General features: G+C 40.8%; 1 protein-coding gene across 2 annotated transcripts in view; it reads right to left on the reverse strand.

Moving 5' to 3' along the window:
- LOC105017786 (exostosin-1) overlaps nucleotides 1–26,570 on the reverse strand; it is a 214,498-nt gene that overhangs the window by 36,835 nt on the left and 151,093 nt on the right. For both annotated transcript variants that reach the window (XM_020055998.2, XM_020055997.2), the window contains exons 3-4: nucleotides 5,517–5,610; nucleotides 3,419–3,526 (exon numbers count right to left, since the gene is read on the reverse strand). In XM_020055998.2, the coding sequence (XP_019911557.2) occupies nucleotides 3,419–3,526; nucleotides 5,517–5,610 (202 nt within the window). The remainder of the gene's footprint in view (nucleotides 1–3,418; nucleotides 3,527–5,516; nucleotides 5,611–26,570) is intronic.

Genomic DNA, 26,570 nt, shown 5'->3' on the forward strand with positions numbered 1-26,570 from the left:
CCGATGGTATTTCCAGCATGTCAGGCCGCGCGAAAAAAATAAATAAATAAAGGGAGGCGTAAAAAGCGGTATAGGCTGGGAAATGAGCTTTGCGTGGGAGCGTCTGAACTCCACAGTTAGGGTTCGTGTCACTCCTGTAGCTAGCGCGAACCGACAATGACGCCCCGTTAACCAGCGCAGGGGCACTGCATCGTTCCTCTCCAGGCTCCTCATCAATTATACAAACAAACAGAAACATACTATTCACAAAGTGACACGCGGCGGGAGAGGGGCAGGAGTGACAAATCATCATTGTCACAATGAACGGGTCGCCCACTGGAGCCCGGAAACAATGTCTGTCTGATGTGCTGCCGTTTGACTCTATCTCTACTTTTAATACAGTCAGAGGCAGGATATAAATAAGGCAAATCAAATCACAGCCCCACTCTCTCTCCATCAGTGCCTCCTCTGTAGGGGAATAAGCTACTCCACATGTTGTGCTGGGTTGTTGCGCTTCATTCTTCAACGTAATTTCATGTAATGAGATTCCTTTTCCCAGCTGGTGCGACAACTTGATTGTTGTATAAAACCAAAACAGTGTGTTGCCTTAAAAACTCTCCCCATTCTCATTATGGAGTGACACAAACACACTGCAGTATTGTGTGCATGTGTAGACAGTATAGCACCTCCCTAAACAAAGCTGGATAGACATTATTATCTTGATAATCATACGTTTACTTCAATCTACAGTGCCATGAAAAAGTATTGGCCCTGTCTGATTTTTATCAGTTTTGCATATTTTTGGCACTGAATGTTATCACGTCTTCAGTCTTCCAAGTGTAATACTAGATTAAAGGTAACACAAGTATACAAAACACAGAACATTTCCAGACTCATTTCATTTATTTATTAAAGTTACGCAACAACCAATTCTCCACCGATTTACTGTAGTTATTGTTGTGTTTCACAGCACCAGAATTCAGACATTCTCATTCTTTCTCTGATACCGAGTCATACACCAGTTCCCTCAATGATGGTAAGTTCTGACACCAAGTCATACACCAGTTTCCTCAATGATGGTAAGCTGTCCAGCTCCTGATGCAGCAAAGCAAAACCAAACCTTGACACTGGTGTCACCGTTCTTGACCCTCAGTGTTTGGTTTTCACCAGACGTAACTGGGTCCATGCCACCCAAAAACTCAGTCAAAAGGTTTGTAACCCTTTGTAACCCTTTTCAGATAAATATGTCTTAACAACTGTTTTATGGAGGTATTTTTTTTTTTATCAAGGCATGATGTGGCTTTGGAACCTATGTGCTGACAACTTCAAACGAATGGCAATGGCCAAAGCTGTTCCAATTTATATTGGGCAAGTCAAGGCTGATTGTTTACCAAGGTATTCAAACACTTGACCATTATAATCCTTTTCAATGGGATGAATTAACCAGGGTGAGGACATTTTTTCACACCAGAAGATTGCATATTTGATTAGCTAGCACACCAAAGAAATAAAAAATGCACTTAGGTTTAATTTTGGCTCTCAGACTCCCTCCTCATATTACTAAATCCCACAAAAGATTTGACTAAATTCAATGTGAAATATTTGCACTGCAGAAAATCAGACAGGGAGAAAATGCATTTTCACAGCACTATGTGTGTGTGAGTTTGTGTATATATATATATATATATATATATATATATATATATATATATATATATATATATATATATATATATATATATATACATATATGTATATATATTTTTACACAAATTCACAGTGGGTGCTAATGTAGCATGTTAAGGGATTAGCTATACATTAGATACAGTATGTAAATATCTTAACGTGCTTTGTAACATAAACACTGTAGTGACTTGAGGTGTCAGACATCCTTTATTTGCTTAAATGGATTTAAATGGAAGATGCATTATCCACTGATATTTACTGACAAACATGACAAGAAAAGACCACAAAGCATGAGATGAAACCTTTTCCCCGATCTTCCCTCACCTTTGAGAATGTTTTCATCTAACGTACACTGAGTGTCCGAGGCCTGTATGAATTTTGTTCGGACACCACTTTGGTTGAAGTTCTATTCTGTAATGTCTAAGTGCCAAATCCTATGTGATTTAACAATTATTCCTGCCTATGCTGTCAATGTCATTATCTTTCTTTTGAAGACCAAACTTCCCAAAGTGGCTGATATCCTGTCAAAACATATTGTCCTTACTCACATATCTGACAACAATTACCAAGCTTTTAGGGTGAGGTTCTTTGTAATGAGATGGTGAAGAGAGTGAGAAAAGACATTTGCATCACTAAAAGTCTTTCATTCGAAAAGCGTAAAATCACAAATAATTACAGGACTTGAATTAAAACCATTAATGGGTTTTAATAGGCCGCCTTTGCACTGTGTGTGGACTAAATTGTGCAATTGAGTGAAAATCAAATTAAAATCCCATTATTGTGTGTATGAGCTGTCTGAGAAAATTTTGTGAGATTTTTATTGCACAAGGGGTCATTCCCAGGTCAGTGCCAACAGCAGATCTTTTATTAATTGTGCTGACTTCATAAGTGGGGGGTGGAGACCAGACAAGAAGGGGAATGACACCGTAGAGAGAAATCCGGTCATATCTCGGCACGCAGCATTTCCCCATTCATTTTCATGTCCTCAGTATCATATTTCAACCCTCTTTCTTTTCGCTAGACTAATCACCACCTAGTTCAGAGAAGAAAGGGCAGATAGGTAGCAGCAGCTGATAAGTTCATTCATTAAATAATCCAAACATCATACATCTTATTACATAATTAATGACAGAGTTTATTGACAAAGGGCCCTGTCTCCAGGAGACTTTGGGAGACAGATAAATGGGGCCCTGGTGATGTGGATTAGTGCATGCACGTACAGTTTCATAACACCACAATCTGAAACCCTGGGTGTGGCTGGAAAGATGAGGAATGACTCCCTCTGATCCCGGGTGCTTGGAACTGTGGGTGAACTTGAGGGATGGCTTGTTTGTGAGGCTAACAAAAGATCACTGTAGATTTGGCTGATCGTAATGCTGAGTGATGGAAGAAAGTTGTCTGGGAGTTAACGGAATGTTACAAGTAACAGTGTTTTTCTTTTCTTATTTAACATGTACATTGAAGTTGCACAGAGAAGTGGTACGTTTTAAAATGCTCATTTGGGTGGCCTAGTGTGGCCCAGTGGTCCTGTGGCATATGTCTCACATGAATATCTTGTAAATAAATTCATTTCAGAGATAGGAGGTCAACGTTACCCACCCCAGTGGTTATTACTAAGGGCAACTTTAGAGCACAAAGTTAGTTGCGATGCCTTTGTGTTCTAGCCTATGGTAGAGGCTATGGTAGGGCATCAGTGGGGTGAGAGAGAGAGAGAGAACAGTATCGTAGAGACTACGTCTCCATCACTAGTTACCTGGAGTAGGAGTCTCTCGTCTCCAATGATGGCTGCTTTGCTCCAGTCGATGATCTCTGAGAAAGGCAGCTCCCAGCCATTGCTCAGTAGAACAGGGATACAGGCAGCCTGAGGGAAGGAGGAAAAAATAACAATGCACTTCTCCTGTCCATCAGGGTCTCTCAAGAGAAAGTCCAGTTCTTACTTTACATTAAAGTATGAGAATATTTCGTAGTCAGGTCTACCAAAAGGTTTTGCAGAGAACAGGTGAAATATTAGTCACAAGGTGATAGGGCGTATTGCATAACATTTCTGCTGAACCTACTGGGTTTTATCAGAAGTTCAGAGAATGAATCACTAACAACACAAACCAATAGGTAAACAATTAGATACCTTCAAATATATACAATAAATATTCTTTTGAATGTATCTTTTCTTTGTTGAACACAGTTCATTTGTCAGAGTCTGTTTAAATATTCAAAAGGACTGGCGGTTTGCCTCAAACCAGTGCATTTATAATGAAATGGAAATGACAAATGTTTTTTTAATCCTTAAATCTTTTTCACACAATGCCATTAAAAGAAACAACACAGCAACTCATAAACCTGTTTATCACAAAGTTTAAGCCAGACTTTTACAGGGATTAAATTCTCTATCAAAGTAAGTTCGTAAAGGATTAACTTTTAATGGTTGCTCAGAGGTACACTAACCAAAGTGGCTAAATGAAATGTGTGTTACTCTACATTGTGCATTTGCAATGTGAGCATGTGTGTGGCGAAGTTGGTAGGGCATAGTGCTTGCAATGCCAGGTTTGTGGGTCAGAATCCCACGGGGGACCACTATGAAAACTACTGTTAAGTATGTCTGTTATGTGACTACAATGTAAATGTACAAATGTTCATTGCAATCCCTTTTAATTTTCTATACAGTGGCGATGCATTAGAGGAATCTAATAGGATTTAGTGTTTTTTGTCAACATCCATCATGTATGCTGATTTATAAAATAATGAAAACCAAGGCTGTGTAATGAACTGTACAGAACTATTAATCCAATGCTGGAATTTCAAGCGAGACTCGAATCTCTACCATTGAAAGTTGACACTCATTTGTGGCTTAGGGAGGCTTTGTGAGAAATGCCAATTCCAGGATTGGTGGAATGTCTTTCTGTTTAAATCCCCTCTGCTCTATAGTGATTCCAATGGCCTGGCTTCGTGTCGAGGCGTCGTCATCTTCCTCTCCTTTCCTCCGCCTCTCCTGTGCTGTTGTGTGGAAACAAATCACTGTCTGCTCCCACACCGGCCCGTCTCCCCCCTACGCCCATCTGCATAACAGCCCTCCTTTGAGCCTCACTGACGGATAGAGATGACAAATGGGGGAGAGCTGCCTCACACAATGAGAAAGCTCAATCTGTGTCATGTCTAAAAGCCTTTTGATGTTCCCGCTTCAAAAGTGTCCCCTCTGAAAACTGGGTGTGGAATGCAACTGCCTTCCACTTAAAAGGCAGCACATAGCACACTCTTCAGGGGCTGCAATTCCAACAAGCTCTCAGTCGGAACTCAGTGAGATGATTATTACCACATTTGAATTGTCACCTGCAGAACAGTGCGTCTGCCTAAATACTGCGCTGTACTCCTGTAGAGATTGGGTCACAAATTATTGTGCTTCTTCCTCGGTATATCTGTCTGTGATAACAGGCTATTATATGTCGTTCCAACTCGATTCCTCGCGGCTCTGTTTGGTGTACATGCACATTCATGTTGGGATGGTTCCAAGTCATAAACAGTCCTCAGATACTTCTATAGACTCAGTTGGACAGGCTTCTGTCAGTCCAAATCGACATGCCAGAAGAAGACAGAGAGCAAATCATGTGTTAATTAAAGTGGGAGGTGTTAAAAGAGATAAAAAATTGTTCTCCTCTGTGTCCACAGTACAGAAATCCTCTGCGGGCTGTTTTTGAAAAGATGACAGGTTGTCAATACCAATAACCCAAGAATCAGGCCTGGCAGAGCTACGCAGGCTGCCGTGCTGACGTCTAGTGCCCGTTACCAAGGGAACCGCTTGGACATGCAAGGAGCCTCGGAGTGACAGGGTGTTTTTAGGGACACTTCAAACCACGTACCTGAAGTGCCTCAAGAAAGCGGAAAGACCCCAGTCTGCGACCGCGAGGCACCAGACAGAAGCTGGAGTTGTGGAGCAGCTCCTGGTAGTCGAACCTGGAGATGGAGACAGACTGTCAGATTCATTGAGACAACATTCACGCTAACTGAGAATAAGGATGGACACCGAGGTCCAAAGAAAAAAAAAATATATACATTTGTAAATCCTGTCAGGGAGTTTTGTGGATGAGGCTGAAGTAGAGAAATTACAGGGGAAATAATAGAATGTGCTATTGGCTTAGAGATGGCAGTTTAGAGTAATCATGTCCTCAGATGAAAAACATTATAGTTGTGTTTCATCAACCAACAATTATAGCGTTACAACTTCATTGTGTGTAAATAAATAAATTGCCTCTTTCATAGTGAAAACTATAAATAATCACAAACAAAGGAATGTCTAACTAAGCAGAACAGATAAGTGTGAAAATTTGAAAAATATTCTCTAATGGCCAGAAACACTTGTGAGACATTAGACATTTCAACAGTTATAATCACAACAAAGTAAACAGTGTACATTCACACAAAGAAAGGTTTAGACTGTGTGAATTTGTTGCAGGGGGTCTTCAAACAAAAAAATGTCAATTCTATGATTATTTAAATATTCAATGATTCTTCAGTATTTAGTATAGCCATTTTTAATGATGTCCTTAATTGTTTTTTCCTAGCCTTTACTCTGTGTGTCTGGTCATGTTCTTTTTGTCAGAATGTTTATGTTACAATCTCTGGTCTGACTACAGAACTTAAGGCCATGCCTCAATCACCCTGTGCTGAACCCATGAGTAGATCACGCTGTTTTACAATATGGTGTTAGGAGACATAGAATGTGTGTCTAGATGATAAGGGGGTCATTTCATCAGGACTTGTCTTGTGATTCCTAGGTTAGCCAAACCAGCCCCACTTTTTAATTTTTGGATTAAAAACCGGAGCGGGGTCTTGCAAACACCTTGAATCTCCGGAGAACTTTTATCATTGATACTTGCACTGTAATTGTAATACTGTTTTTATATATTAAATTCATTTGTTACATTAATTCACTTTGGAATTTGGAATTAATCTAAAACAGGTCAAAATCCAGTTCCTTCAAAGTCTCGATAAAGGGTTAATTCATCTCCCTGTTCACAACCTGCATCTTATCCCAAGGCCCATCCAATAAGGATAGTTTGTTGTTTTACCAGACAGCGAGTCACATGCAATAATAGGAGAGCTTTTAAGCTACATAAATCAATCACAGATCACACTAGCCTGTTGGTGCCTATGGAGACCTGAAATCTTTAACCACTGACATCTATAGTCCTATTACTCCAGACTCTGTAAGAACAATCTGGTGCTAGGGATGGTTCCACAATGTCAAAATGACTATACAGCGCAGTGTATTATTTAAATGTTTGATTATTGCAAACGCTTAAATTGTACTTCACAACATTAAATAGTAATAAGCATACCTGAGTGAGTTAATTGTACCCACTCATTTCATACTAAGTATACTTATAATACATGATTGAAAATAGCATTTTAGTAAGCATATAATATACGCCTAATTCATTTTAAATACGTTTATTTCAAGTACATCATATTTGAAATAAATTAGGAGTATATACCAACCTTCAACCACCCTGAGAGGAGGGCAGCTCAGAGGTGCTGTTTGAGACCTGGCCACAGAGACTTACTGATTTCTGTCTTAGACTAATTCCAGCATAATCTGTCTGGGGATCAAGTGCCTCCACAACTTCAGGGCCAACCAACTGCCTATCCTTTAGCAAAGATGTTAACGCACAGGTACTTTGACAGTGTTGCACGAGTGGCGAAGAGTCTTAGGTGTAGTGCAGGAGTAGTAGTGTAAAGTTAGTTAAATACTGCTTAGAAACAACACAAGCATGATACACAGCTAGATAAAGCACTGATATTTTTGTTATTTGACAATAACTGTAGTGTAACCAGTTTAATATCATTCTCAATATCATTCATCTCTAGATATCATCTAAACTCTGATGAAATAGTTTGTATTGTCTAAGCTAGCTGGCTTGGCTGGGTGGTTTGCTGGCTAGTTAAAATGAGCTAAGGCATTGGACCCAATTGGCTTAATTGAAAACGTTTTTGTTTTGTTTTTTCATTAGCAAAGTGATTAGGACCCTGGCAAATATTCAAGCTACATTAACTTCGCTAAAGTTGACAGTGGTGATAATTAACTAGATACATTATAATGTAGCTACATTTAAATTGAGCCTCAATCAATAAAATGTTGACTGATGACTGTGTTCTAGTGAATTACAAAGGTAGATATATAATTAATTCAATATGGGGCATTTTGGCATTTTGGGAATGTGGGTATTTTTATAGAACATATACTAATTGCATATACAGTACATGCTCTTCCTGACTCATTGATTTTATTTTAACAGATACACAATCTACATCTCATGTATGTAACAAAACATGTTTATAATTAACATAATTCTGGTAGGGGTATCCAGAGAGGAGACATGTATAAAGTTTGTAGAGACTTATGACCTTAGTATTTTGGAGTCCTAAATATGGCCACGAGTGTATCTGTGTGTGTGTGTGTGGCAGAGTGAATCCGTGCAAGTGAAAATAAAATACATTCTTCAGAATACAAGTGAAAAGGTATCTATGGGTGAAAATGTGTGTCTGACATATAACACTTGGGCACCAGTGTTCAACCAATAGAATTGATACAGATGGTGTTTATTCTGCTCTATTACACAACATCTCAGACAGTAAGAGAAGAACAATAGTCTGCCTCAAAAAGTGTCAGTTGTGGTACTGTAGTCAAAAGGTGGGGCTTGTATAGTAAAACCAGGATCACGCGCAGACTAACACACAGCCTCACATGAACAAACTCACGCAAACTCACACACACAAACTCAAACAGACACAACCTCACACACATACTGACACAGACTTAACTCAGCCTCACACACAAACTCACATAGACACAACCTCACACACACACACACACACTCACACAGACTCAGCTCAGCCTCACACACACACACACACACACACAGACTCAGCCTAAACCTCACCCAAACCTTACCCTTACTTTAACCTTAACCCTAACCTCAATATTAAACTTAACCTAAACCTAACTTTAACACTTAACCTTAAAAATGGGACAAGAAAAAAATACTTCCACTAGTCATATTTTTCTGATCTTACCACAGTTTGAGGATATTTTTGTCCCCATAATATATTTTGGTTAGAAATACACAAAAACACTATTCAGCCATTGCTGATGTCCATATCACTGCCACTAGAGGGACCAACGCAATAATTCAATCATCCAACACAATGTTCAGCTACAGCCACAGGTTAAGAGACATGGTCTGAATGGTGATAATCAGAAAGATCCAGATACTTGAAACGAATGTCTGCAGACTAACAACACAGTAGTTATCAGCAGCTTGAACCCTGCTGGCCTGGCTCATTCTGGGTTATTAGGGTCTAGACCCGGGGGGACGTACATTTCACCTCAGTGACTACTGAGTCTCCCCAAAACTGGTGCACACCTTTTTCAGCCTTTAGGTATACTTCTGGTGGGTGTGTCCATTTGGTGGGTGTGGCCAGACCAATATGGGTGACAAACAATGTGGTAATGTCCCCCTGGACCACCATCATCACAGCCATATTCAAGTCTTTCAGTGCAGGATAGTTCCTGTTGAATTCAATGCTGTACACGTTCCGTGCTGCTAAACACAACACTGGCGCCAGAGGCCATACTGAAGTATGCTCACACAGTAAGGCTAAAGCCAGTTCTTTTAGTCCCGGGGCCTGATTGATTGTGACAACTGGCTGTGGCCCGGATCAGTGCCTGCAGTTTAGATCAGATATGCCTAGTTATTGTGTGGATAGATACTGAGCTCCAGGCCAAGCCTCTGTCCAACAGCCCCTGCCAGGTCCCTGGGAGGAGATGCTACTGCTCAGGGCTATGGCCATTACTTGGACATTCAGCCAAAGGTCAGGGTGACTGGAATACTGCAATCCCTCTGCAATCTCCAATCTCGATGCACTATAAGAGAAACAGCCACAAAATTAATCTTCACATGGCTGTACTGTTCCGTACAGGTGTACAGCTTGTATTGTCTGTAGCCTACGCCGAGAGCATTATCTTTACATTATCGTTCTAAAGGTCACTTGTTAATTGGCCGCCTTCGCAAAGTCATAGGTCTGAAACACATCACGTGGTTTAACAGGCACGTTCTACCATAATCAATCGATGCTTCGCTGCACAGAGAGGCTACAACATAGCAACAGGCAAATATATAGTAGCACTATGCATTGCCTTGTATGAAATCAGAGGCGGTGATATTACTTTCATTTCATTATGGGATTATATGCTATGGATAAATCAAGCTGCGCCCTTTACTGTAGTCTGAGCTCACATCTTGACAAGTGAAATACAATCCAGTAGGGAATCAATAGGCCCAGTCAAGTGGATAGCCCCTGCAAATAGCCAAATCCAATTACACTGAGACAGCAGTTAAGGAAGAAATTAGTGAGACACTTCGAAGATACAAGCATCACATTGGATCAAAAATGTACAGAACCCATTTAGGTTGCACTGACAAAAATCTAAATCAAACTTCAACAAGGTCTGTGAACTCAAACAAACATAATGTACACTGTACAAGCCAATATTAGCAAATGCACAGTGATTTGCTAACGCACCTGTGTTTGTGGGTGGTTTGTTTCGGGGGGGCTGTTTGAGCAGCTGTGCCCCTCCATCTTTGCTAGCCCACAAATAAAATTCTTTATATCCTCAGTTTCATTCAGAAGAGCCCTAATCCAGGGATATATTTCAACACTTCATACAAACTGAACTCTGGTATTTCAGTCCATTTTTGTATTTCAGATCAGCAGAGAAAATGGCATGGCTATGATGTTACACAGAATGTAAGTAACAACATTCTGGAGTTAAAAACAAACAACAGTGAGATACTACCCCCACACGTCACTCTTAGTATCATTGTAGCTGTAAACACAATGATCATTGAATTTTTCGATTTCGATTTCGGGAACTTTATGTGAGCAAGTCTTCACTCTTTACCCACTTTCTGACTAATCTGATACAGGACTGAAAGGGCCACACAGAAAGACAGACAAAAAAAGTAGAAAAGATATCTTCTTCCTTTATTTTCTTTGAACCTCTCATCTTTTCCTCATTGCTCTCTCTCTCTACTCATGTCTAATCCCGTTCAAAGCCCGCATTTTCCAATTTAATTATTTCATCATTATTTGAGGGCGACCACCTGCCTTTCATTCAGAGGAAAAGGGAAGATGTCAGGTGAATAAATCCAAGCGATTACCGGGAGAGAAGACAAGCAGAATAAATAAATAAATCAGTAGAAAGCTACTGAAAATCCTTCCCCCTAACTGATGAGGAGCCAAGATTGGCTGTTCTACCACATTGAGAATGATCCATCTAACCCTCAGACAGCATGATGACACACATGATCATATACTCTTTGGACGTGCCTTTTCCTACTGCATTCTTACATTAGGCTGTTGAATCTAAGGAGCTTAGCTACTATATACAACACACACAAACACACACACTAATATCAGCATGCCGACAGATAGCACCATCAAATTAATAGTAATTACTAATAGCAAATATTAATAATGATAACAAATGAAAGCTAAGTACAGTTCAATCTTCTGAAGGAATTATTCTACTTATTAGGCTATGCAAATAATGATGGTGTGATTTAATTGACAGATGTTTACACTGGAAAAGGGAATGGTAGATCCAATTAACAAAAAGAACACTGTTTAACTGTGTAAACAGAGGTATTAGGAGTTACACAGAAGCACACCTGACATTGACATCTGTGAGACGAGATACAACCAAAAAACCTTCCCTTCAACAGAATGTATAAAAGCACAAGGCCAAGAAGCTGCAGTACAGGGCTTATTGGAGAGGGACAGCAGTTACAGCAGTTACAGCACATTCTACAGTTACACTTTACTTTGAGAGTCCCAATTTCCATCTGTAGATGTTCTATAGATAGTAATACTATCAACAAACTCTCAACAAACTCTCAACAAACTTTCAACAAACTTTCAACAAACAACTGCTTGCTAAGATTAAGGTTAGGTTTAGAATAATGTTTAGGGTAAGGGTTAATGTTAGGGTTCTAGATAAGGGTTAGTAGAAAGTTAGTTAAAATGTAACAGATAGTCAGTAGACTAGATCTGTAGAGCATTTACAGGCACACTTTTGAGACACTCAACATAAAGTGTTACCCATTTTACTATTAGAGTTCATTCTCGCAGTCCAAGCCCCAACATAATCACCAAGCTAAAGCCCTGCTGATAAAACACTGCTCTACAGTATATTCAGATCACAATAAACCACACATTTAAGTCAGCATTACTGCACACAGTGAAGGTCTACACAGCATAACCCTAACCCCTTTCCTGATTTCTCAGTTAGACACAACAGGAAAAAAAAAACTTGTACACTGTACCGTCACTACTAAATAAACATTCTGTGAGAGAAAAAAAACAACGATTCACATAGATTGCTCCTGCTAGCCTCAATATTATGGTAGCAATTCACAGGACATTTACCAAGACTAAGGTGACACCTCAATGTGATTGATGCATGCATTGTGAGAAACAGTTGTTGATTTACAATGAGACTATGCTTCTACTATCGTGAAACATACCCACAACCCCTGCATAATTAACTCATGAGTCATGACTCGTACAACATAAATCAGCACAATTTACCGAGATGCGCTATGAACTTTTAGAACAACATAGATAATTAATCTAATCTGTATGTATGCTATTAAAATTAATTAAAATGCTTTGAAAAACAAAGAGACAAATAACCCTTTGTGTAACTGGTCACTTTGTACCTAGCCACTAATTATATTACATGAAACACAAATCGCAAAATGTACTGACTACTACTGTATTGTATTGTTGTTCCAGCCAGCTATATGTTTTAAAACTCTGAATTACAGTGTCTACTTGAAACACACTTTGTTTAGAAGAAAAAGCACTAGACAGATGACGCGAGCTAAGGTATCAATGAAATAATAATCCCATTAATAGTAATTGGTGGATCATTACAGCAGGGCATATTCAGAATGTTTTGCGGAACCATAACCTAAAAAAGTGGAATAAACCCACAATAGAGAATGTCAGGATGCTAAATACTGTGGGCCTGACAATCCCACAAGACAGGAGAGATATCCTCCAACTGGTTTGGCTGACAGACAACTGTGTTATCAGGATTGCATAGGTTACTTTCTAAATGTAATCCTTCTGGGATGTCAGTGCATTTGTGACACCAAAGTTGTCTTTGACTTGCGGTCAGATTCAGGTAAAAGATAGTTAAACTTGATAAAGACAAACAAAAAAGCTATATAAACTTTAAATCACAGGTAATTAGCTTTATTGTAATGTGGAATATTTTGTGCTTAATCAATGATTCAAAGAAATCAACCAAAATGTAACATTTCCGAAATTATAACTGTACTGTATTCCCACCAAAACATTAAGAGTCAAAGTGATCGGTCATCTCAGTCTCCAGACATGAATCACATTTTTATCCACAGATCTGGAAAGATTCTGTGTGGCGGAAGAGCTGGAGATCCCTTCCAGAGTGTTCTCCAGTCAAATAATAAATAATACTGTGGAAAAGGGCCATTATGCTTGCTAGAGTTTATTTACAAGTCCCTTTACCAGAGAATTCAAAACACCCCCATAACATTAAAGACCCACCTCCATATTTTACATTAGGTGTGAAGGTATTTTTGGGATGCCAAATGCCAGTGTGCCTAGCCAAAGAGTTTTTTCTGTTTCACCTGCTCCTGGCACTCCACGTGATCCATGAGTCAAAGTCGTTCAGCAAACTCCAGGCGCTTGCATTTGTTTTAAAGAAAGATTAGTGGAGGCAGTCATTCATACCTCCCCTAAAAATAAATAGACCTAACAGATTTGTATATATACACCGATCAGCCATAACTTTATGACCACCTGCCTAATATTGTGTAGGTCCCCCTTTTGCCACCAAAACAGCCCTGACCTGTCAAGGCAGACCTCTGAAGGTGTGCTATAGTATCTGGCACCAAGACGTTAGCAGCAGATCCTGTAAGTTGCTAAGTACTGTAGGGCCTCCATGGATTGGACTTGTTTGTCCAGCACATCCCACAGATGCTAGATTGGATTGAGATCTGGGGAATATCAAGGTCAAGTCAACACCTTGAACTCATTGTTGGGTTCCTCAAATCATTCCTGAACCATTTTTGCTTTGTGGCAGGGCGCATTATCCTGCTGAAAGAGGCCAATGCCATCAGGGAATACCATTGCCATGAAAGGGTGCACATGGTCTGCAACAATGCTTAGGTAGGTGGTACTTGTCAAAGTAACATCCACATGAATGACAGGACCCAAGGTTTCCCAGCAAAACATTACCCAAAGCATCACACTGCCTCCGCCGGCTTGCCTTCTTCCCATAGTGCATCCTGGCGCCAAGTGTTCTCTAGGTAAGCGACGCACACGCACCCGGCCATCCACGTGATGTAAAAGAAAACGTGATTCACCAGACCAGACCATCTTCTTCCATTGTTCCGTGGTCCAGGTATGATGCTCACATGCCCACTGTAGGTGCTTTCGGCAGTACAGGGGTCAGCATGGGCACCTTGACTGGTCTGCGGCTACACAGCCCCCTATGCAACAAAGAGTGATGCATTTTGTGTTTTGATACCTTTCAATCAGTACCAGCATTAACTTTTTCAGCAATTTGAGCTACAGTAGCTCATCTGTTAGATCGTACCACACAGGCCTGCCTTCACTCCCCACGTGCATCAATGACCTTGAACACCCATGACCCTGTTGCTGGTTTATCGCTTTTCCTTCCTTGGACCACTTTTGATAGGTACTGACCACTACAGACCGGGAACACCCCACAAGGGCTGCAGTTTTGGAAATGCTCTGACCCAGTTGTCAAGCCATCACAACTTGGCCCTTGTCAAAGTCTCTCAGATCCTTACGCTTGTCCTTTTTCCTGCTTCTATCACATCAACTTTGTGGACAGAATGTTCACTTGCTGCCTAATATATTCCACCCACTGACAGGTACCATGATAATGAGATGATCAGCATTATTCACTTCACCTGTTAGTGGTCATTATATATATATATATATAAACCCGATTACAAAAAAGTTGGGACACTGTACAAATTGTGAGTAAAAAAGGATTGGAATAATTTACAAATCTCATAAACGTATATCACAATAGAATATAGATAACATATCGAATGTTGAAAGTGAGACATTTTGTAATGGCATGCCAAATATTGGCTCATTTTGGATTTCATGAGAGCTACACATTCCAAAAAAGTTGGGACAGGTAGCAATAAGAGGCCAGAAAAGTTAAATGTACAGAGAAGGAACAGCTGGAGGACAAATTTGCAACTTATTATGTCAATTGGCAACATGATTGGGTATAAAAAGAGCCTCTCAGAGTGGCAGTGTCTCTCAGAAGTCAAGATGGGCAGAGGATCACCAATTCCCCCAATGCTGCGGCGAAAAATAATAGAGCAATATCAGAAAGGAGTTTCTCAGAGAAAAATTGCAGAGTTTGAAGTTATCATCATCAACAGTGCATAATATCATCCAAAGATTCAGAGAATCTGGAACAATCTCTGTGCGTAAGGGTCAAGGCCGGAAAACCATACTAGATGCCCGTGGTCTTCGGGCCCTCAGACGGCACTGCATCACATACAGGAATGGTACTGTAATGGAAATCACAACATGGGCTCAGGAATACTTCCAGAAAACAGTCTACACATCTGGAAAGGCACCATCAATGCTGACAGTTATATCCAAGTTCTAGAACAACATATGCTCCCATCCAGGCCTCGTCTCTTTCAGAGAAGATCTTGTATTTTCCAACATGACAATGCCAGACCACATACTGCATGAATTACAATGTCATGGCTGCATAGAAGAAGGATCTGGGTGCTGAAATGGCCAGCCTGCAGTCCAGATCTTTCACCCATAGAAAACATTTGGCGCATCATAAAGAGGAAGGTGCGACAAAGAAGACCTAAGACAGTTGAGTAACTAGAAGCCTATATTAGACAAGAATGGGACAACATTCCTATTCATAAACTTGAGCAACTTGTCTCCTCAGTCCCCAGACGTTTGCAGTCTGTTATAAAAAGAAGAGGGGATACCACACAGTGGTAAACATGGCCTTGTCCCAACTTTTTTGAGATCTGTTGATGCCATGGAATTTAAAATCAACTTATTTTTCCCTTAAAGTGATACATTTTCTCAGTTTAAACATTTGATATGTCATCTGTGTTGTATTCTGAAACTTGAAATTTGAAACTTCCACATTATTGCATTCTGTTTTTATTTACAACTGTACAGTATCCCAACCTTTTTGGAATCGGGTTTGTATATACACACACACACAAAGTATATATAGCTTGTTAAAAATAAATGTTTTCATTGCCAGACCAATCCTATTTGCAGATTACAGGTGTTTCGCGATGGTTGGTGACCCCTGTCTCTGAGGTTGTGGTTTCAAGAACCGTCACATTAAAGCAGTTTAACAGAAGATCATGTGATTACAAAGGGGCAAGTTTTAAAAACAAAGAGAATTACCTGGACAACAACAAAGAGAATTACCTGGACAGATGTAACATCTTTGCAGATGATGCTATGCATTTTTTTATAAGATCTTAATCCATTCCTTGTATAACTTAATATAAATCAAATTACTGGGCTACAGTGTTGTCAGTTACTATGGTAATTAGATGAGACTCTCTTCCCAGGGGCAGGGGGACCTGTAGCTAGAGAAAGGAAACCATCACAATGTATTACATCAGCATTTTCCTTACTGCCGTGAATGATCCTCTGTTGTACTTTCCACACTTTCTACTTGAAGAAACAGGTTTGATTAATGGGAATCGCTAGAAAATACGTTTCTAAGGCTGGTCTAAAAGACCATAAATTTGTTAGACTGGCCTGCTCTGTTCCCTGCACAAGGGCATGGTACTGTAAGCTTGATTCTCCTCATCACAAGGCTTTGGAAAAAAGAGGAATGATTCCCTCTGCCGCGTACATTACATCCAAATGGTTCTATTGCAATTTGATTATTTAGAATGATCTTGACCAATGAATGGGCTTTACAGTTGGCTGTTTGTGGGAATACAAAGTAGGTTAGAGATCTCCTATTTATCAGAAAACCAACACGTGCAATATTGAGTCTGACGTTTGTCAAATGGCACAACAGTACACAACTGAAATGTGTCTTAAGGGTTGACAACAGCACATTCACAAGCAGAGTCGTTTCACCTTTCTATTTCACATTTCAAAAATGAAAATGACAGAGGTAAAATGTTTGTGACAACCATTGGAAGTCCAACGTTTGGTATTGACATCAGTATCAAAGCGCTGGGCATAACTGGCCTAGACAGGAGGTGTGATAGCAACAGCTTTACACTTGTTACTCATATATCTGCATCACTGTTATCATAGTAGATAGGGTAGAAAGTACGAACAAGGTGGGCAGCACAGACTGGGGCAAAAGGAAGGAGAGAACAGTTCCAGTTGACTCTTTTCATAAAAGCTCCTTAGGAAAATATTGTCATTACTGGCTCATCTCCAAAAAGCTTTATTCTGACACTTTTAAAATGGCTAGTAGAAAAAAGGTAATAGAATATTAATTTAAATCTAGTGTGCGGTGTCAGGAATAAAGAAGGCAATTGGAGGACAGTATTGTGTTCGTTCCCTCAGGCAGCAACAAAGAAGATTTATAAATAGGGTTACAGAGGTAGGGTATTTTACTAAAAGGATTCAAAGTTTCAAAGTTTCACTGAGCTACCACAATCAAGGATGTTAAGTTATCTCTCAAGGGTTTTATGTAATGTTCTGTATGACATTCATTAACACGATATGTATTGTCTCCCTATATTGAAAACATTTTAATGACAAAACTTTAATACCTAATCATAACTATACCAATGTACCAATCTGTGTCCTTGGTCGGCCAACTTGGGTGTGCTACAGAACAGAGACAGTCAAAATCTTTGGATACAGTGAAAAATTTAAAGTTAAGCTCAAGAGAAAGATTGTGAAGAACAGGCAAACTACACAAACCACTTGTGTAAAATATATAATTTTTGTGGAACGTTGAAGTGATAGAACTGAAATATCACAGGTTCCAAAACAATTGTATGCCGTTGCACTATGCAGATGTGGACAACAAAGCCGAACCGTTTTCTGTGAGGCCCCGTGCATAAATGACACCAGCCCAGATTAATTACTAACCTTGGGAATCAGCGCAGAATACATTTGGTCAAACGTATCAGATACAAACAGGCAGAACATGACTTCCAGTCAGTTTTTTGTGAGGCTGTCCACACGTTGTCGACATAGTGTCACTAAGTCACAGCCCAAGATTAATATCGGATGTCGCCTGATCCACTGCCTGAGTCCAAGGTTTCTAAAGCGAGGGCGTCTGAGAGATGCAGCCAGTCACACAGTACCAAACACATTAGCACATCAATGCTTTCCATTCTCTAAGGAAATAGCACACCTGCTTTAATCCCAACCCCCCCCCCCCCCCCCCCCCCGCCCGCCCCAAGGTGAAGCCACACCAAGGCAACCTGCTTTTATTGGGGACGTCTATGCTCGCTGTGACTGAGCCGCCCCAGCCAGCCGCTGGCTCTGGTCTAAGCCCCCCGTCAGCGACAGGCAGGTTTGGCCGCCCCCATCCCCTCAGGAGTAGTCCCAGGTCTTCATTCCATCGGCTAATCCATTACTGTCTGCTCGTATCACAGTCACCAGGGCAACGGGTGGGGGGGCGGGGGGGGGCAGAGCATGCTTCGCATTCTCACATTTAGATTCCAACTTGCACAGAATGATTGTCAATGACTGATAGGACATGTAGCATCACAGTGTGAGATTGCCAGCCGCATTGAATCAAAAGTGGGAAGGGGTTGCGAGGGCTGTGTGACGGTGTGTGTGCGCGTGTGTGTCAGGAGATGTGAGGAGGCATTTGGTCCTGGATTGAGAAATTCTATTCACTGGAGACCTAGACAGACAGAGACAGAAATGGACAGGGCTTGTTAAGATACTACACCAGGTCTGGTGAGTTGACAGACAGAAAGAGATGGTCTGGAGGAGAGACATTTTTGATCGCCATGCCACCATCCAATTTCAAACTCCCCATTTCAAAAAAAGTGAAGAATCGCGTGTCTCTCCCTAGGCCGGGTGTTCAGAGTTTTGCCTGATCTCTGGTGCATGGCTGATAATGAAACAGAGCCCTGGTTAGGCTCTGACTGGCAGGATTAAATGCTCAGAGCTGTTTGAGCCCAACTCACTGTGGCTGCCTTTAGGGTAGACATGATTGGGATCTCCATACCCAGTACAGAACTGACATTACTGAGCACAGGATGGATCTACCACTGAGCAAATCCCAATCATACATTCCACTTCACCTTCATTAACCTGCAACACAAAATTGTATACTTTTCAAATGATCCACCAGCATACAGTAGGCAGAATAATGGCTAGTTATGAACTGAAAATGTTCAAGTGCTCCCATTCTTGAATAGACAGGAAAAGACTCCAACACCAAATGATCCACCATCTAACACACAAGGACGCCAGCATGCTTCTAGTGAAGCCTCTTGCTTGCAGGGTAGCGGGGAGCATTCTGGCCAACTTCCACTCAGAATGGGAGGCGACAGCGGAGCTGCCGTGGAGTGTTGACTTCTTAAAAAAACAAAATTCTAAACGGGCATGAAGAGCCTCGACCGGATCCTACGATCCTAACGACTCAGCCCTGTGTCGATGCAGCACTAGCAGATAAGGTCAGGAAGATTACATTTGGATCCAGTAACAAAATGTCCTAGATATGCATCGCTGCTCTGCCCTGCTCCATCTAATCTTTTTCCAACAGGAACTGTTATCAGCAGAAGGCGACCCAGGACTCTCCTCTCGTTTTCTCTCCCTTCCTCGCTCCTGCGTAATCTTAGAGCACGGGAAGTGAATCTGAACGGAGACCAAATCGGGCCCATGTGGGTAAACAAGGATGCAATAACTACGGGGCGTTGTCCCCGAATAAGTAGGAAAACGGTTCTCTGTTGCTACCAAAGTGACCATGACCTTTATGGCTCCACTGCTCAAACAACATCAGGGTCAGGCATTGCACTCAGCCATTACATTCAGGGAACGTTACCTCCATGATCAAAGCTACTATTCTGTCTGCATTGCATCGTGTCCAATGGCAGTGACCATCCTCAAACAACTGCCAATGTTTGATTCTCAATGTTAATTCATTTTGCGAATTAAAATAAATAGCTTTTGGTCTGTTTCTGGTGTAGACCTTTATACTATAAAGTCCTTTTTTTACATCAGCAGTTGTCATAAAGTGCTTTTCCAAACATCCAGCCTGAAACCCCAAAGAGCATGCAACAACAGGGCTGATGCAAAGTGACACAAAACTGATGGCAATGCTTGTAGAGAAGGTGAGTTATTAGGGTCTTCTACACTGCTAGCAGATAGTGATAAATGACATAAAAAAAAAGAAATCAAAATGACGGCATGTGTGCATTATCAGTTAACCAATCAGCAAGAAGACATTTGACATTTCCATTTAGAGCAGATAAGCCATTATTGGCTGAGTTATCAGAACAATGGGGACATTAGTGACATTACGTTTCTAACCTTTACATCAGCATTTTAGCTTTAAAATATTTTCATATTTAATAGATGAACCACATGGCCAAATCAATGTCAAACCAGGGAATGTAGATTTTTCTTGAATAATGATCAAATGCAGTTCATTTTTTCGGAAATGACTAACACACATTGTTCCTTGCAGTAAGTTTGACTTCAATTTAGATATCAACATTTCATACTTGAATCTCTGCTAGTTTTAAACTAATGTTTTTTCACTGGCTGATCCTCGCTGATGACCCAGTTCATCATATGATCCCAACTCCAACTGGGTCACCAGGGGGGTTTAGCTTGTGAATTACACAAAAATTTAACAATTCAATATGAAGACAGATTGAGTTTGAGATTGGCCGGTGGCCCCAAAAATAGTATGTTTAATTTTTTAGGACTATGCTGCTTTTGGACTTAAACAAGGTGAACACCCTATCTTATATCCTCCACATTTACTGGATAGTAAAATGTGGAGGAAACACTGTTTCTTTTCATCAAGACAGTATGTGGGCAATCTGGTTCCAGGCGTTTCCTCAGTGCCTGATATGTAAGGTTAGGCACAGAGGCAGAGAAACAGAAGATACTTAATGAAGGGGCCTGGGAGACAGAGCCGTTAGGGTGAAAATGTGAGCCACAGACCTGGGCAGCACAGTACTGTTCCATACAGTAAGTAGCTGGAGCATCTCCTCTCTCTGTCCCCCACTGACTTGCCTTCAGCAAGACAGCTGCTTATGGGTAGCGAGGGATCCCTAAGGCCATGTTTGCTGTTCACACTAATTTCCTCCCATTTATCCCACGCTAGGCATCCTCTCTGACTTCACACACTTTGCTTCCTCTGACACAGCAGTCTGGCACCGCCCGGAGACCTCCGAGCCACCAGTAATACTGCTTGCCTGCTCCCATCTCTCTGGAAGTGGAAATTAGGCTTCAGCACAGGCCCTATTTGGATATCCTTGGAGCGACAGGATAGGACAGGAGAGTGACACGGAGCAGAAACTTTTGTTATATGGATGAGAAAAACACAATAAGGCAACAGTAAACATTCGCTAAAATTACGCACCGCACCCCTCGACCATTTAATTTCATTTTGTCTGATCTCTATGACATGATCTATTCACCAGTTTTGTCAACAATGCATAAATATGCCCCTGTTCTAATGCCACCATGTGGTCTACAATGTCAAATGTTGTAAATATTGACTGATTTGTCTGCATTAATCTGCCAATTTTTTTCTTGGTATAGCAGTTATTGCATTGACCAAGACCTGTCATTCAGTGCCAGAGCTCTTTTAATTTCTTCAGGCCAATTTGGGGAAAGGGATCTACAGTATGTACCAAATTTCATGATAATAAAGGGGAATTGCACTGCAGCACCATAGTGAAATAATATATATGAGTGACCTGGCTACTCAGAAAATAATCTTTACAGATATGAGGAATTTGCCAGATAAGATATGATTGTTTGTAATGATCATTTTATGTCATTATTTGTGATGGGAGAAAGTTAATGAAAACCAGACATTCTCATTTCAGTGACATGATAAGAATACTGAATGCTCAATTGGCTGATTTGGCTGTCAATAAAGACACGGGCGGGGTGTTAGTTAAGCTAGATGCTAATTTCACATACTAATCAGCGCCGCTTTCTCTCCTTGTTTTCCTAGAGAAGTACAAATACATGTAATGGCTCCCCCATAGGCTTTCCCCCACTCGTTTCAATGCTAAACTCCCTCCATTTCTATCTCCAAACACATGGCGTGTGTTAATAGTAATAATTTGATGGCCAGCCATTAAGATGAACATATTCAGTAATTAAGTGTGTTATATTAGTAATAAAACACATTTGTGATCTGCAAAAAAATTACATTATTTTCTCACTAGCAAACATGGAGTTGAAACCTCTCTGACTTTCCTCCCCAGGCAAGCACAAAGTTACTCTTCTCAATGTTCAACTTTCTCTTCAGTCCTAACATAATATGATGAAATAATCCATAGCTAGCTTAATCTCACATCCATAATATAGTTTCTTATTCTACTTGACATTGTTTAATCTGCGTTATTCTTAAATTGTTGCACTATTTGCCTGTGCAGTCTTCCACAGAGTGGTTAACCCCTCCCCACTCTTCTGACAGACTCATCCACTCTGGGGTGCCCTTTTTATACCCAATCATGTTACAGTGGGGCAAAAAAGTATTTAGTCAGCCACAAATTGTGCAAGTTCTCCCACTTAAAAAGATGAGAGAGGCCTGTAATTTTTATAATAGGTACATTTCAACTATGAGAGACAAAATGAGAAAAGAAATTCCAGAAAATCACATTGTAGGATTTCTTTCTGAATTTATTGTTAAATTGCTTGGTAAAATAAGTATGGCTAAGACCAAAGAGCTGTCAAAGGACACCAGAAACAAAATTGTAGACCTGCACCAGGCTGGGAAGACTGAATCTGCTATAGGTAAGCAGCTTGGTGTGAAGAAATCAACTGTGGGAGCAATTATAAGAAAATGGAAGACATACAAGACCACTGATAATCTCCCTCGATCCGGGGCTCCACACAAGATCTCACCCTGTGGGGTCAAAATGATCACAAGAACGGTGAGCAAAAATCCCAGAACCACATGGGGGGACCTAGTGAATGACCTGCAGAGAGCTGGGACCAAAGTAACAAAGGCTACCATCAGTAACACACTACGCCGCCAGGGACTCAAATCCTGTAGTGCCAGACGTGTCCCCCTGCTTAAGCCAGTACATGTCCAGGCCCGTCTGAGGTTTGCTAGAGAACATTTGGATGGTCCAGAAGAGGATTGGGAGAATGTCATTTGGTCAGATAAAACAAAAATATAACTTTTTGGTAAAAACTCAACTCGTCGTGTTTGGAGGAGAAAGAATGCTGAGTTGCATCCAAAGAACACTGTGCCTACTGTGAAGCATGGGGGTGGAAACATCATGCTTTGGGGCTGTTTTTCTGCAAAGGGACCAGGACGACTGATCCATATAAAGGAAAGAATGAATGGGGTCATGTATCGTGAGATTTTGAGTGAAAACCTCCTTCCATCAGCAAGGGCATTGAAGATGAAACGTCTTTCAGCATGACAATGATCCCAAACACACCGCTCGGGCAACGAAGGAGTGGCTTCGTAAGAAGCATTTCAAGGTCCTGGAGTGGCCTAGCCAGTCACCAGATCTCAACCCCATAGAAAATCTTTGGAGGGAGTTGAAAGTCTGTGTTGCCCAGCGACATTCCCAAAACATCACTGCTCTAGAGGAGATCTGCATGGAGGAATGGGCCAAAATACCAGCAACAGTGTGTGAAAATGACCTCTGTCATTGCCAACAAAAGGTATATAACAAAGTATTGAGATTAGCATAGCATAGCATAGCATCATCTTCCGCTTATCCGGGGCCGGGTCGCGGGGGCAGCAGTCTAAGCAGGGATGCCCAGACTTCCCTCTCCCCAGACACTTCCTCCAGCTCTTCCGGGGGTACACCGAGGCGTTCCCAGGCCAGCCGGGAGACATAGTCCCTCCAGCGTGTCCTAGGTCTTCCCCGGGGTCTCTTCCCGGTGGGACGGGACCGGAACACTTTCCCAGGAAGGCGTTCCGGAGGCATCCGAAACAGATGGGCATCAGTATTGAGATTAACTTTTGTTATTGACCAAATACTTATTTTCCACCATAATTTACCAATAAATTCATAAAAAATCCTACAATGTGATTTTCTGGATTTTATTCCCTCATTTTGTCTCTCATAGTTGAAGTGTACCTATGTACCTATGATGTGCCTCTCTCATCTTTTTAAGTGGGAGAACCTGCACAATTGATGGCTGACTAAATACTTTTTTTTTTGTAACATGTTATGGGCATCAAATTCAAAGTGGGCATATCTTTTTCAAGAAACAATAACATTTCTCAGTTTCAACATTTGATATATTGTCTTTGTACTATTTTCTATTGAATATAGGGTTTAAATTATTTGCACATCATTGCATTCTGTTTTTCTTTACATTTCACACAGCGTTCCAACTTTTCTAGAAACAGGGTTGTATTTTGAACCTTTTTTATATATATTTATTCTAATTTCTCAACATCTGACATTCATCCCACCAACCCTAGATGGTGTGAGCCAATTTGCACTACACAATGCGAGACCTCGGGAACTGTCAGTCTGACATGTCATGACATGGATATAAACTCCTGGTCGGAATGACACTGATGTACATAGACCACCGACCCATATGCGTACCAGCCTCCTCCTTCCCTTCCTCTCCCTTACACCTCCATGCCTCCTCCATAATTCCTACTCCAACCTCTTCCTACTCCCCTATACCACACCCTGCCTCACTCATAGAACCAAACAGTGCCATAGAACTAGACAGTGGCATAGAACCAGACAGTGGAATAGAACCAGACAGTGCCATAGAACCAGACAGTGGAATAGAACCAGACAGTGCCATAGAACCAGACAGTGCCATAGGACCAGACAGTGCCATAGAACCAGACAGTGGCATAGAACCAGACAGTGCCAAAGCCTGTTACTGATCGACAGACCACTAGAGAACACTCACACACGCAAAGGAAGGTGGGCACCAATCTCCCTGGCTCCCACTGATTTGACAGTGCTGCTGGCTGCCCCAGGTTATCCGCTCTCAACAGATGACAAGACGACCTGATGTTTGCAGCACACCTATTCAAGACTTTTCTAAATCTCAGAGAGAAAACAAGTAATCAAACACTGAATCCCCTGCCTCTTCTAAGTTAATGGCAAATACTGCATGACGAACAGGTGAATGCTGCCCTCAGACACAACTAAGGCAATCCCTTGATTCCAGCCCAGTGAGATTTGCATCTAAAGTACCATATGGACAACTTACAGACAGCCTGGATAAGCCAGCAGTGGCTGCTTCAGTGGAATGTAGAATATATTTACAGAAGCTACCTACAGGCCAGAGGCAAAAAGCCATATCAATTATATGATTTTTACAATCTTTTTTAGGTATTTTCAAATACAAAAATGTTTCTAATATTTGCAATTATCTGGGTTAAATACAGGAAAGGTGAATTTCATGATATATTCAAATATTCAAAAAAGTATGAATTATCTCAATAATTACTTTGAATGTACTGTACAGTATGCAGAAGTAATTTCGTTTTCTTAAATTCTATTTAAACCCAGTTCTGGATTGGAGATTAAGCAATATCTCAAGAAGCCTTGACATTTAGCAATGCATTGGCACAATGTTATATGATCCTTGTTCAAACAGGCCCAATATTACCAAGTTTGCTTGCATAAACCTTTAATACCTCTGGTGATCATGATGGTTTCCCGGAGACAGTGGAGTAGAGGTCTGCAGACATGGGTGGGCATCTACTTTAATAAAGCCATAATATATAGTAATATATATATATAGTTATGTGCAATAGTTGTCTTTTGAAACCATGTATGCAATTAAAATACAGTGGATATAAGAAGTCTACACACCCCTGTGAAAATGCCAGGTTTTTGTGATGTAAAAGAATGAGACAAAGATAAATCATGTCAGAACTTTTTCCACTTTTAATGTGACCTATAATATGAACAATTCAATTGAAAAACGAAATCAAATCTTTAAGGGGGAAAAAAGAAAAAAAAAAATACTTACAAACACCTGGTTGCATAAGTGTGCACACCCTCTTGTAACTGGGGATGTGGCTGTGTTCAAACTCATGTTAAATAGAACACAACAGAGACATTACCAAGAACTGGACGTCCCACAGAAAACTGGTCAGGGAGGCTTCCAAGAGGTATATAGCAACAATAAAGGAACTGCAGGAATTTCTGGCAAGTACTTACTATGTGCTACATGTGACAACATATCCCGTATTCTTCATAAGAATGGGGTATGTGGTAGGGTGGCAAGGTGGAAGCCTTTTCTTACAAAGAATAACATCCAAGTCCTGCTGAAGTTTGGAAAAACAAACATCAAGTCCCCCAAAAGCATGTGAGAAAATGTGTTATAGTCTGATGAAACCAAGGTTGAACTGTTATCCATAATTCCAAAAGGTAAGTTTGGTGCAAAAACAACACTGCACATCACTCAAAGAACACCATTCCCACAGTGAAGCATGGTGGTGGCAGCATCATGCTTTGGGGCTGTTTTTCTTCAGCTGGAACTGGGGCCTTAGTCAGGGTGGAGGGAATTATGAACAGTTCCAAATACCATGCAATTTTGGCACAAAACCTTCAGGCGTCCGTTAGAAAGCTGAAGATGAAGAGGAAGTTCACCTTTCAGCACGACAACGACCCAAAGCACACATCCAA

This window comes from Esox lucius, chromosome 18, assembly GCF_011004845.1.
Source record: "Esox lucius isolate fEsoLuc1 chromosome 18, fEsoLuc1.pri, whole genome shotgun sequence".
NCBI classification, from domain to species: domain Eukaryota; kingdom Metazoa; phylum Chordata; class Actinopteri; order Esociformes; family Esocidae; genus Esox; species Esox lucius.